Here is a 12,673-nt window from a genome sequence, read left to right as displayed (position 1 = left end):
CCTGTAGGGCCCTTAGAACTTGTATGTTTCGTTTGCTGATTTCTCCTCCTAGCTGGCTGCTTAGGAGCCGGCGAACTCCATGAAGACAAGACCACGTGTGTTTTATAGCTGTACACCTGGTGCCTAGCACAGGACTGGGGAAACATTTGTTGAATAAATTGATTAATGAATGGACAAGTTCTGTTGCCAGGTCCCTTCAAGCTCCCTCCTTTCCTCTCCTGCCGTCTTGCACAAGACCATTCAAGATGGCCTTTCCAAGGCTTGCTGTCACAAAGGCCGTACTCACGATTAGGGATAACTGCTTTCCCCAGGAGGCAGGGAACAGAAAGAACTTCTTTTTATTCATTCAACAAGTATCTGTTGAACCTCTATTGCTAGCCATAGCCACGCAGTGAACACAGATAAATAGGATATAGTTTCTCTGAGTGGCTCAAAATAGAGAAAAATCTGTTTTGTCTGTGGGTGTCTGTTTTGAAACAGAAACCCACACTCGTTAGTATGTGAGAAGGGGAGGCGTGGAAGTCAGCAGCCACCTACTTAGTAGACTTAAGAATTACTGCCCAAAAGTATCTCCCTTACTGACGTGTCCTCGGTGCCTAAAATTCCATCAAGATAATTTATTCGGCAGAGGTTGGAGGACAGAAGGCAGTGGATGGTGGTTCAGGCGAGTGATTTGTAAGCACTGGAACTCCTCAATTCTGAGGCAGGGTTAATCACAGAACAAAGATACAAATCTTGCACACTCGTAAATGGGTGCCCAGAACTGTGTGTTATTTATCAACCTTAGGATCCTCTTGGCCTGGGTATAGACGGTCTTCATGTTACTGGCCTTTTACCACTTGGAATCTGTAAACCAAATCCTAAACGAGGTTTTCCACTTATCAGTCAAAACATTCAACATTTTTCTTCCTTATTAAGCATGGTATTACAAGAGTACGAGACAGAAAATAAAATCTGATTTTCAAGTTGTCAAAAAGCATGATGATGTAACGCAATCAGCTTGGCCAGGAAACAAAATGGCCAACATAAACTGTTACCGGAACAGCCGTAAGCAGCTGGGGTTCCTGAAAGGCAGCTCCTTCCTTTATCATTTTTTCCATCTGGGTTATTTTTTTCCCCCGACTTTTAACTGTGCAGGCACTCCAGCATACAAATGATCACTTTCTTTTCGGGTTCCTTCGAGCAACAGTAGGCATATGCCCACAAGTGTATGTTATTCAGTCTTCTTGGTAGAGAAAGCAAACATTTTGATAGTAAAACAAAGGCTCTTTAGATTTCATTATATTCTTTTTTTTTTTTCCCCAAGTGATTTGCATCATGGGTTTTATTTGATTGCACAGCCAACTACAACCAGCCGTTCTGGTGACCTTCAGTGGAAGGATCTTGGGACAGTACGGGGCCAGCTTCTCTGGGGGACTGGTCGGGGGTAGGGGAGAAAACACCGGCTTATTCAACTTCTACTTACTCTCTACTCATTTTCGCTAGCTTTGAATTTTTTTTTTTTTCTAACATAGAAGGGGTGACCAGTAACTATTTCTCCTTTAACTTACAAAGATGAAGGTATGCCATTTGCATGGCGATCATTATTTATTTATATTTTCATTAACAGATGAGGAAGTAACGCTCTCGGAAAGCCAAGGAGAACCACGTAGCCATGGTTTCCAAGCATCCCTTAGGTGAACAGCTCTTTTGAAGTGGTTTTGTTGGCAATTAAGTGCAGTTATAGTCCTGACAGGAAACTAAGCATTCGTACACCTGCTCTGAATGCTTAAAATCTGTGCCAGCCGGAGGGAGGGAGGGGCGCGCTACAGGATCCATGTAAGGAATAACAATAATAACTAAGAACTGCTTGTTGGGGAGGGCTTCCATTCCCAGCGCCCTCCGTATATTATCTCATTTAATCTTCAGGGTGACCTTCCTGGGAGCCGTTGGAGCCAGAGGCCTCATCAAGCTTCCCAGCTTGAAACCCTTCAGCCCTGGGCTTCCCGGACAAAGCCAGCCCAACCCTGACACAACCAGTGATGGATGCTTTTGGGAGCCAGGGCCAGGGTAAAGAGAGGCACGGGGAATGAGGCTGCCCTATGCTCTCATTCCCCCATGTTCTTTTCTCTTCGACATTTACTTATTTTTAAATATAAAAATAATACCTGTTTGCTGTAAAAAAATTAAGTATATAAAGGTAAAAGGAAAAGTCTCTCTGTCTCTCCTGAATTCCCTGCCCCCACCACCCCCAATGCCTCGATCGGCAACAGTTAAAGCAATCCTTCCAGACTTTTCAACGTATGGTTTTTAAACACATTTAGCTTTTTAAAACACATATGGAATTAGCAACGCACCTTGCTTATCCACCTAATTTTTTTTTTAAAGATTTTATTTATTTATTTGACAGACAGATCATAGGTAGGCAGAGAGGCAGGCAGAGAGAGAGATGGGGAAGCAGGCTCCCCGCTAAGCAGAGAGCCCGATGCAGGGCTCAATCCCAGGACCCTGAGATCATGACCTGAGCTGAATGAAGGCAGCGGCTTAACCCACTGAGCCACCCAGGCGCCCCCCACCTAATCTTTTTTATGTCAAAATGTATATTTTATTCTGTGTAACAGTGAGCTAGCAGGGCGCCTGGGTGGCTCAGTGGGTTAAGCCGCTGCCTTCGGCTCGGGTCATGATCTCAGGGTCCTGGGATCGAGTCCCGCGTCGGGCTCTCTGCTCAGCAGGGAGCCTGCTTCCTCCTCTCTCTCTCTCTGCCTGCCTCTCTGCCTACTTGTGATCTCTCTCTGTCAAATAAATAAATAAAATCTTTAAAAAAAAAAAAAAACAGTGAGCTAGCAGTCCACTGTATAAATAAACCACAATTTAGTTATCTGTCCCCTTATGAGTAGCATCTGAGTTGCTTTCCTGCTTACTTTACTGTAATGATGGTTTACTAAACATCCTTGTTCACATGTTTTTATAGGCTTGTTTAGTGCTTCTATGGGATTGATCCTACAAGTACGCCTGATGGGCCAAGGAAGCACATTTAAAATTTTGATAAATAGTGAGATGCCTTCCAGAAGGTTGTAGGTTGTACCAATTGCCACTTCTGCCAAGAGCAGGTGGGAGTGTTCATTTCCCCATAACCCCATAATCCCACAACAATGCATGTGAGCTGAGGGTTTTTCTTTCCGCACACCTAAATAGGAAAAGGGCAGCTTAAAAAATTTTGCATATATGCATTTTTCTTAAATTTAGTAACACGAAGCTTGATTTCAAATGCTTATTGTTTGTGTTTCTTCTGTGAATTATCCCCTTCTCCTGCCCAAATTCTCTCCTCTGCCTTTCCAGACCTCTCCTCCTTCCCAGGACCCACAGCGGCCTTCTCCCCCCTGCTGCAGTGGAAGGAGATAGTGGAGGGAGGGAGGGCAAGACAGCTGAGGAGAGAATTTCATCAGCAGGTATTAGAGACTAAGAGTCCCCGGTCCAGGGTGTTTGCATTTTAAAAGAGTCTGCCCAGAGGGGGCATTTTGCTCTTGCTTCCGAGACTGGACTGCTTGTGGTGTCATTTCAGGCTTCAACACAAAAAAAATACTTGCAAGTGGGAAGATCTTTCTGGAATCCTCAAATCATACCGAGTTAATGCTTTCTTTGTCTATCACAATGAGGCTTTCTCCTGATACCAATAAAGGCAAACTGCCTGGGACTTAGGATCACAAAGCCCTTACAAAGTATTCACACTTCTACACATTAATCTAAGGAATTCATCAGAAATGCAGATTAAAAAAATTTAAGAAAAAAAATGCAGATAAAAACTTATATACATGATGTTTATCCTCCAATTTCTTTTTGGATCAGAAACTGGAAACTCTTTACATTGTCCAATAACAGAGAAGAACTTAAAAATGATTGGGTAGATCCATCTGAGAAAACACCATGTAGCATTTTTAAATGATTCTGAAGAAGTGCACTGAATGTCACTGGGAATTGTTTTAATTTTACATTAAATATATATGCTATAGATAGTCATATTTCATAAGTCAAAACCCTCAAAAGGAATGATATTTAGGAGATAGAAACATGAATAGGACTTTTAGGCATATTTCAATTTTGTGAGCAAACTTATATTGCTGTTATGATCAGAAAATTTATCTTTCAGTGCAGAGAGTAGAACATTAAAAAAGTAGTTGATGGGGGCTCCTGGGTGGCTCAGTGGGTTAAAGCCCCTGCCTTCGGTTCAGGTCATGATCTTAGGGACCTGGGATAGAGCCCTGTGGAGGGCTCTCTGCTCAGCAGGGAGCCTGCTTCCCTGTTCTCTCTGCCTGCCTCTCTGCCTACTTGTGATCTCTCTCTCTGTCAAATAAATAAACAAAATCTTAAAAAAAAAAAAAAAGTAGTTGATGGTTTTAACCTCACAGAATTATTCCCTTTTAACCTGGAGATCATGGAGAAATAAATGCAACCCCAACACTGGCAAGGTTCAATCCTCAGTGAATCAGACTTACGGAACTCTGCCGCCCGCCACACCCATCCTATGACCGGGCACTTAGAGCCGGCAGTGGTGTCCACAAGCCCAGCCAGCGACTTCCCAGCCTCCAAAACTCAAGGTCCCAGTTTTGGGCCTCAGAGGCTCTTTCTCCCCGAGCCCTGCTGCTTCCACAACTCCTGGCCTCACTCTTAGCCTCACAATCGTTCCTACCTTTTGCTTCCCAACATCTTCTAAGTTCCTCTATGGCTTAGCTTGAAGGTCCTTCTGGAAACTGGCCCAGATCAATGCCTCCTTTAGGCTCTGCTCCCTTGTGCTCTGTCAGAACACCTCATGTCAGCATGGCATCTGCTCACGGACTCCTCATGTCTACTTCTCCCTCCAAAATACAAGTTTTTGTACAGCGGGACAAAAATTTCTCTCCCTCCTTTTTTTTTTTTTTTTTTTTTAAATTAGGAATTACTCCGTTGCTCCATTCACTTTAGGCAGCTTTATAGGAGGTGTACATGTACAAACACAAAAAATTGAGATCACTTACAACATTTTTGGTTATTTTTAGAATTTATTTTAAAGCTAGGCATCAGGGGCGCCTGGGTGGCTCAGTCATTAAGCATCTGCCTTCAGCTCAGGTCATGATCCCAGGGTCCTGGGATCAAGCCCCGCATCAGGCTCCCTGATCTGTAGGAGGCCTGCTTCTCCCTCTTCTGCACCCCGGCTTGTGTTCCCTCTCTCGCTGTGTCTCTGTCAAATAAATAAAAATCTAAAAATGAAATAAGATAAAATAAAATAAAGCTAGGAATCAGGCCTTTGGTCAGACTCTTTGGTTTGACCATTTGAACTACTTCGTGTACAGCATTTATTTGCTAAGAAAAATATCAGATCTCACAGCCTTGTTATTTCCCAGTGGCCTCGGCGGAGACTTAACATCAAGAATTGTAATGGACCTTTTGTCTCAATCTAAGACTTTATCACTTTCAGAAATGCTTACTGCACTGATACACATTGTTCACCTGGCCACTCATTTGGAAATAATTTACTGAGAGCCTAGGATACACTGGTCACTGTGCTAAATTCTGGAGAATTATGGGTTAAAAATAGAACTTTCCTGGGGTACCTGGGTGGCTCAGTCAGTTAAGCGCCAGACTCTAGACTTTGGCTCAGGTCATGATCTCAGAGTCATGAGATCGAGCCCTGCATTGGACTCCACACTGGGTGAGGATCCCGCTTAAGATTCTCTCTCCCCCTCTCCCTCTGCACCACCCCAACTTTGTGCACATGTGCAGGTACACATGCACTGTCTAAAAAAATAAAAAAATAAAAATATTATACCTTCGCCGATGTGCTGGAGGGAGAGGAAGACAAGTTCGTGGGTAGATGTCGTACTGACTTTAGGCAGTTCCCACCGGCAGAGCACAAGGAAACTGAGAGCCCGAAGGCAGGATTGATCTAGGAGCTTTCCAGAATGACCCCTGAGCTAAGTCTTACGAGGTATATATGGTGATGGTTGTATAAGTCTGCAAACACTACGATTCATTGACTTGCACACCTAAATGCATAAAAGGCAAACTTTACGGTACGTAAATCAGATCACAATAAAGCTGCTAAGAAAGGAGGTATAGAGTGGGTTAAACATGCAAGGAGGGGGAAGAACATCCCGGAGACAGAAGAGAAGGGCAGGCACTTGCCAGCGAGAAGCAGTTAGCCCAGTTCTGGGGACTGCGGTCCTTAGAGGTGGCTTAAATCCCCAAAGGGGTTTAAGTAACAGTGTCCCAGGAGCAACTCCATCTTCAGGTCATGGCCTGAATCCAGAGTTTGAAGAGCATTCTGGGATTTTTGACTGAAGGCCTCCTTTCTTTGCCAAATCTAAGACAGGGAGGACCATGCAGAGAAGGCAAAGCCCAGGTACCCCAAAATTAAGTCAACAAAAATCTACTCTAGAAGTCACTTGGGTCATCTCCCTGACTGTAGGCAGGTTTCAGTTAAACTAACTGAGACAAAGGAATCTGTTGTCTCCTTCAAGTTTTATAGAGAAGTAGGTTTCAAGTGGGATAGGCTTTGAGCTAAGACGCAGCCTTTTTCTTGAGCTCCTGGCAAGTCCAACCACCCACGGAGAGTCCCTCCCTGCACTCTGACCAGTCTGTGCTGGTCTCAGACGCAAGGCCCTGATGCCAGGCCCTTGCTTGCTTAGTTACCCAGCCCAGAAGGTCCAGAGGAGGTGAGGTTCACTTACATGGCACCTGGTGATAGGGACCTCCAGGACAGTGGTAATGACAGTTCCACGGAGTGTGTGGGGGAAGGATGGGAGGCAGCCTCTGTGCACACGCTGGGATCCTCTGAGGTTCAAACTGAGGGAACTCTCTGGAGCTGAGTGGTCTGGGGAGGTCCTGGGGGTAACACACGGAGGTGAGGGGCAGGGGCCTTTCCAGCTGCCTGAGGCCCAGGACATCCAGGGGCTGGGAATCATACCCCGTGTCTATCGTAGGCAGATCTGGAGCTGCCCGGTTCCTGTGGGGCCGGGGCTGCTGCACCATCTCCTGGCTCCGGCTGGGGGAGTCTGCTGAGGCATTAGGTAAACTTTGGTCTGATTTGTCTGAGTCATGGCCAGTGTCAGGAGAAGCTGCTGAAAGCTGAGATCCTAGCCCTTGATTCCGTTTTTCCATAAATGAAAACTGATGCTCCAGAGGGAGGCCTCCAACCACAGACTCCGGCTCCTGCTCGCTGGCTGCGGGGGAGCCCGAGGGAAAATCTTTGCCCGGGTCTGGGTGTCTCCTCCAGAAGCTGTCTTCGCTCTCCTCCAAGATTTTCGCACGCAGGCAGGTGACCTGCTGCGACACAGGCCGTAGGTGATTGGAAAGTTTCAAGGGTGGCTGAGCCTGAGAAACTTCTTCTGAGGAACTTTGAGGGGTTTGGGGCACAGACAAGCTGTTGGGCGCCATGTTCGTCAGATTTGGAGCAGGTGGTTCTGATTCCTCTTCCAGGGAATAGTCTGGGATTGGTTTCAGTAACTGACTTGGGTATGGTTCTGATTCATCAACCTCCACAGGAATGCTTCGGTTCATTCTAGTTTCTGGAACAAGAGAAAACATGCCACAGCCTTAGAAGACAGATCATTTCTTGGAGTCCCTGCTTTATGACCTTAAGGGACCTCGTTCAAGATGTGGTTTCAATTAACAGCAGTGTGACACCAATGTGCTTCAAAACTCCAGTCGCATGAAGCTGTTCTCTTATTCTCCAGCAAAACCTCTAATCCTTACTAAGATATTTTTATATGGAAGGCGATTCAAAGGATGTGACTGGACAGTCATGTGGTGGACGGCACCACAGGCGGGGCGGGGGGGAGGTGAAAATCGTCAGCAAGTACTGAGGAAGGAGACATGATCACGTGGGCTGCTTCGTGTGTGCGTGCAGATCTGTCCGACACGTGTGCAGGATAGACACACAAGACTTTGGTGTGTTAGTTGCCTTTGAGGATGGTGTTAAGTAGGGGAGAGTTTTCACCTTTTAAACTTTAAAAACTTTGCTGTGTGGCCATTGCCTAATCAAACACACACACTCACACACACGCACACACACAGAAAGAAGAAGGCATGAGTTTTTAAAAAGCACTAGAAAAAGGTCATAGTGACATTTTCCACTTAACAGCTATAGATTGTTTGCAGGACTTAATTCCCTTTGGCCCTATGCCTGCAGTTAAGGTAGGCCTGGCCATCTGGCTTGTGATGTACGAGCCGAACGAGTAAGGCTGCCTGAACTCGCCTTTCGCCCACGGTCCTGGTAATATTGGTTATACCGATAACAACAGAACTCTTAGTCAACATGACAAAATGAGAGAGGAAATTAGCCTCCCCTTATCACGAGTTTGGTTGAGATGATGCCCCAGGATACCCAGACTCCAGGGGAAGACAGGGGATAGGGAAAAAGAGCACAGGAGTGACCGCAGGCCTGTAGAAGGCTCCAGAGCAGGTGGAGGGGGAGGGAGACCGTGAAGAAAACATCCCAGAGGTTTGTTCTATGCAGGCCTTGCACACAATGTACTTCACATATCATTACCGGGTGGTAATGCTGGTGGGGGCCTATTAAATGCATGTTCTGGGTCCATTTAGAATTTCAACCACAAACCTTTCCTGAGGGCTTGCTGGGCCTAAAATCATGATGTATGTCAATTACTGCCCTAAGACAAGTTTTGAAAAACATGAACTCGCCTTCTCTTGAGCCCTGTACCCAATTCAATGGCAACCAGACAGCAAGATGCTCCCCTCTGAGCAGAGGGGGGACCAGCAATTTCCTCCCAAATTTATCTTCATTGCCTATAGGCAGACCCCCCCAACTGTCCCTTCCCCCTCTCTGCCAAGTGAACACTAACCCGTCTCTTCCCCTTGCTTGGTGACAAACTTACCCATCTGCCACAAAAAACCTTTGTACTGTTCTTTGGCACAAAAGAAAACTCTAATTTTCTAATTAATCTTCTAAGTTTCTAATTCCTGGCTGGCCCTCCCTCCCTGCCTCGGGCTCCCCCTTCTCTTGCCTGGCTCCTTTCTAAGCAGCTGTCTAGGTGGTGGGTGCCACTTGCCCCCTGGACTCTGCAAAAAAAAGAGACCTCATCAGCTACATTGATTAGACCTTGTAAAAATCAACAGGAACCTACTGCAAACACAAATATTTCAGCAAATAGCTGCAATACCAAATAATTACTTTTGAAGGCTTACCACTGTTTTCCTCTCTTTCCTACAATTTGTCTATAGCTATGACATTGGATAGGCCATACAACATGCTCTTCAGCGGGTCAGGAAACAAAAGCATTTTCTGAGGGGCTGGCGGAGGGCTGTGTCCCGTCTCGTGAGCATCTGTGGGCCCACAGCTGGATGGGAGGGCAAAGAGATGCACCAAGGGAGTCAACCGGCAAAAAGCAACCTGCGGACTGCTTCTTGCTGAGATTCACTTTCATTGCCCACACTTCAGAGGCCACTGTTGACATTTTCCCTGGGTTTTTATTGTTATTTTTTTAATTTTTTTATTTTTTTAAAAGATTTTATTTATTTATTTGACAGAGAGAGATCACAAGTAGGCAGAGAGGCAGGCAGAGAGAGAGAGGAGGAAGCAGGCTCCCTGCTGAGCAGAGAGCCCGATGCGGGACTCGATCCAAGGACCCTGAGATCATGACCTGAGCCAAAAGCAGCGGCTTAACCCACTGAGCCACCCAGGCATCCCTTCCCTGGGTTTTTAAATACAAGTATTCCCCTAAAAAGTTGCAAATTCTCTTCCAGCCGAGGAGCCTTTCAGGGGCTTGGTGGAAGCTCATGAGAAAGTGGACAAGTGGGGTCATCCCACATAACCAAAATTTTAAGGTCTCTCTTGCAGCGGGGATTCTACAGTTAAACTGGACTGAAAAGGAACAAATGGCCGCTCGGATAACAGTGCGGATGCCGTGGTGAGGAACAGCCTCGAAGGAAAGCTATGGGGTTGGTACTCCGTAGAAGACAGAACAGACCCAGATGTTTATACGTGTGACTCTCAAGTATGCAAGCAGAAAATCACTACTGAACCCGACTATTGTCCAACTCTGTGTTGTATATCCTCCTTCTGAGGCATGAGCTGAAGTATACATTTTTTAATAATAAGTGATACCTACAAGTGATATAAAATTCAAGTGTATAAAAGGGTATACAGGGAATAGTAATCAAAAGTATTTCTAAGGACTTAAAAGCATTATTCCTACCTTCATGTTGCTTGTGATCCAGATCAAGAGACAAAACTAATGTAGGAAATCAAAGGCGTGGGGCACCTGGGTGACTTAGTGAGTTACGCCTCTGCCTTCAGCTCAGGTCATAGTCTCAGGGTCCTGAGATTGAGCCCCACATAGGGCTCTCTGCTCAGCAGGGAGCCTGCTTCCCCCTCCCCATTTACCTGCCTCTCTGCCTACTTGTGAATTCTCTCTCTGTCAAATAAATAAATAAAATCTTTTAAAAAAATAAATAAATAAAAGAAGTCAAAGGCCCTACCTCAGGGCCTTTGCACTTGCTGTTCCTTATTTTCTGAACACTCTTCCCCCACATATCTGCATGGTTTGCTTCCTTTCTTCTTCAGACCTTTTTACTCAGCTGCACTTTCTCAGTGAGGTGCCCTGGTCACCCTCTCTAAAATGGTTACATACCCTTCTCACTCCCTGTCTCTCTTCCCTGCTTCACCATCCTCTCCAGCAATTAGCACCACCTTACATTCTATAAAATGTATATTATAAATACAAATATCTAATACATTCCTTATTTGTTTATTATTTCTCTCCTCCCCCAGAATTTAAACTTCACGAGGGTGCGATTTTTGACTATTGGTCTCATGGTTCTATTCTCACCACCTAGAGCTGTACCTGGCACACATAAATATTTGTTGAATGAAAAAATGAGCAATTCCTGTTCTGGAGAGGGTACAGATCTGTGTAGCTGGAAGGATCACTGACAGTGAGAAGTCAGGCTCCATGCTGGGTAGCAAGGAGTATTTGTGGGCCAAGTACTCAGAGTTCTTAAAATTATATCACATGTAGGGGCGCCTGGGTGGCTCGGTCAGTTAAATGTCTGCCTTCAGTTCAGGTCACGACCCCAGAGTCTTGGGATGGAACCTCATGTTATTGGGATCCCTGCTCAGTGGGGAGTCTGCTTCTCCCTCTCCCTCTGCCCCTCCCCCTGCTGGTGTTCTCTCTCTCGCAAAGAAAGAAATAAAATCTTAAGAAAAATTATACCACATGGGGACCTTTCCCCCCTTCCTTCCTTGCTTCTTCTCAAATATTTATTAAATGCTCACTGACTGTCAGGCCCCCAAGGTGAGTCTGGACCATGTCTCAGAGGTCCCATCCATGGGCAGAGTAGACCATGGCCCTTGCTTGCAGAATAAAGGTGATTCTACTACCCAGTGTCGTAAGAACATTCTGCTATTCTGTTCCAGACAGGGGGCTGGTCTGTTCATGCATCCTGAGGGCTTCACCCAAAACGGTAGAGAGTGGGCACGCCTATAGCTCCCACGTGGGCCCCTCCCAGCCCTAGACCCCTACCAGAACTGGCAGAACCAACCCTGCCATCCTCCCCACCGCCAAAGCGTCACAGAGAACAACTATGCACGAATGGCACATCAGAAGGCCATGGGCAGATGAGTGGGTTGTTGGAAATGGCGCTTTTATTTTTGGTCTTTAATGCCAATATTGTAAAAATACTATGCGTTTTAAAAAATCAGTCAATATCTCACCACTCCTAATATTTCCTTTTCCCGTTTCCCTGCAAGGCTTCTCCACATGACGCCCACATGGTTATAAAGCTGGCATGGCCTGTGCTCTAGTCCCTAACCAGGAGTGGTACCTGGAGGTAAGTGGAAAAACCCTGTTTCCTACCGTTGCCCTAGTGGAGAAGGCTCTGGCTCCACAGGGGACCAGAAGGGCTGCCAGCGAGGACCCTGTGAGCCCCAGTGCTGGCAGTGTCCTGGCCAGTCTGTGGCTCCCCAGCATCCGGCCCAGCTCAGGAAGCCTGGAGCAAGCTGAAGCCTGTCAGGCCTGGAGGGCGATGGCCCTGTCCACCTCACCTCGGGCCAAATTCCTGGGGGAAGTGAGAGGCTGGAGGCTGAGGGAACTCAACTCAATAGAGTCTCTTCCTCAGAATCTCTTTTGGGGCTCACGATACAGGTGCTCAGGCCCCCCACCTAGAGATTCTGAGGGGAGGTCGGGGCTCCTGTGTAATTTTTGTGTAAGTGCCATAGGTAAACAGGTTATCTCATTCTTTACCAAGGGAATGTAATCTGTGCGATTTGGCAAGAACTGTCAGAATTGCTACAGCTCATGCCCTTGGACCTTCATTTCACTTCTAAGAATCTCCTCTACAGGGATATGTGCACCCTGTGTGACCTGAAGAGGCTCTGAAGACGGGCCAGGCAGCCTTGTTTGTAAGGGCAAAGGCTAGAAATAACCCGCATGTCCAGAAAGGTTCTGATTTTTTAAAAAACTGTAGTCCAGCCAACAATGACTTATCTGTGTCTTTTAAAAAAAGACTGAGGAGGGGCGCCTGGGTGGCTCAGTGGGTTAAAGCCTCTGCCTTCGGCCCAGGTTGCGTCCTGGGATGGAGCCCCGCATTGGGCTCTCTGTTCGGTGGGGAGCCTCCTTCCCTCTCTCTCTCTCTCTGCCTACTTGCCCTGCCTCTCTGCCTACTTGTGATCTCTCTGTCAAATAAATAAATAAAATCTTAA

General features: G+C 46.3%; 1 protein-coding gene across 4 annotated transcripts in view; it reads right to left on the bottom strand.

The window, feature by feature from the left end:
- TRAF3IP2 (TRAF3 interacting protein 2) overlaps positions 1-12,673 on the bottom strand; it is a 47,925-nt gene that overhangs the window by 20,070 nt on the left and 15,182 nt on the right. For all 4 annotated transcript variants that reach the window (XM_004753520.3, XM_004753519.3, XM_013056710.2 and 1 more), the window contains one exon: positions 6,684-7,520. In XM_004753520.3, coding sequence (XP_004753577.1) covers positions 6,684-7,512 — 829 coding nt within the window. In that variant the 5' untranslated portion in view covers positions 7,513-7,520. The remainder of the gene's footprint in view (positions 1-6,683; positions 7,521-12,673) is intronic.

This window comes from Mustela putorius, unplaced genomic scaffold (assembly GCF_011764305.1).
Source record: "Mustela putorius furo isolate JIRA1106 unplaced genomic scaffold, ASM1176430v1.1 tig00000450_pilon_pilon_pilon, whole genome shotgun sequence".
NCBI classification, from domain to species: domain Eukaryota; kingdom Metazoa; phylum Chordata; class Mammalia; order Carnivora; family Mustelidae; genus Mustela; species Mustela putorius.
This window is presented reverse-complemented; position numbering and strand designations above follow the sequence as displayed.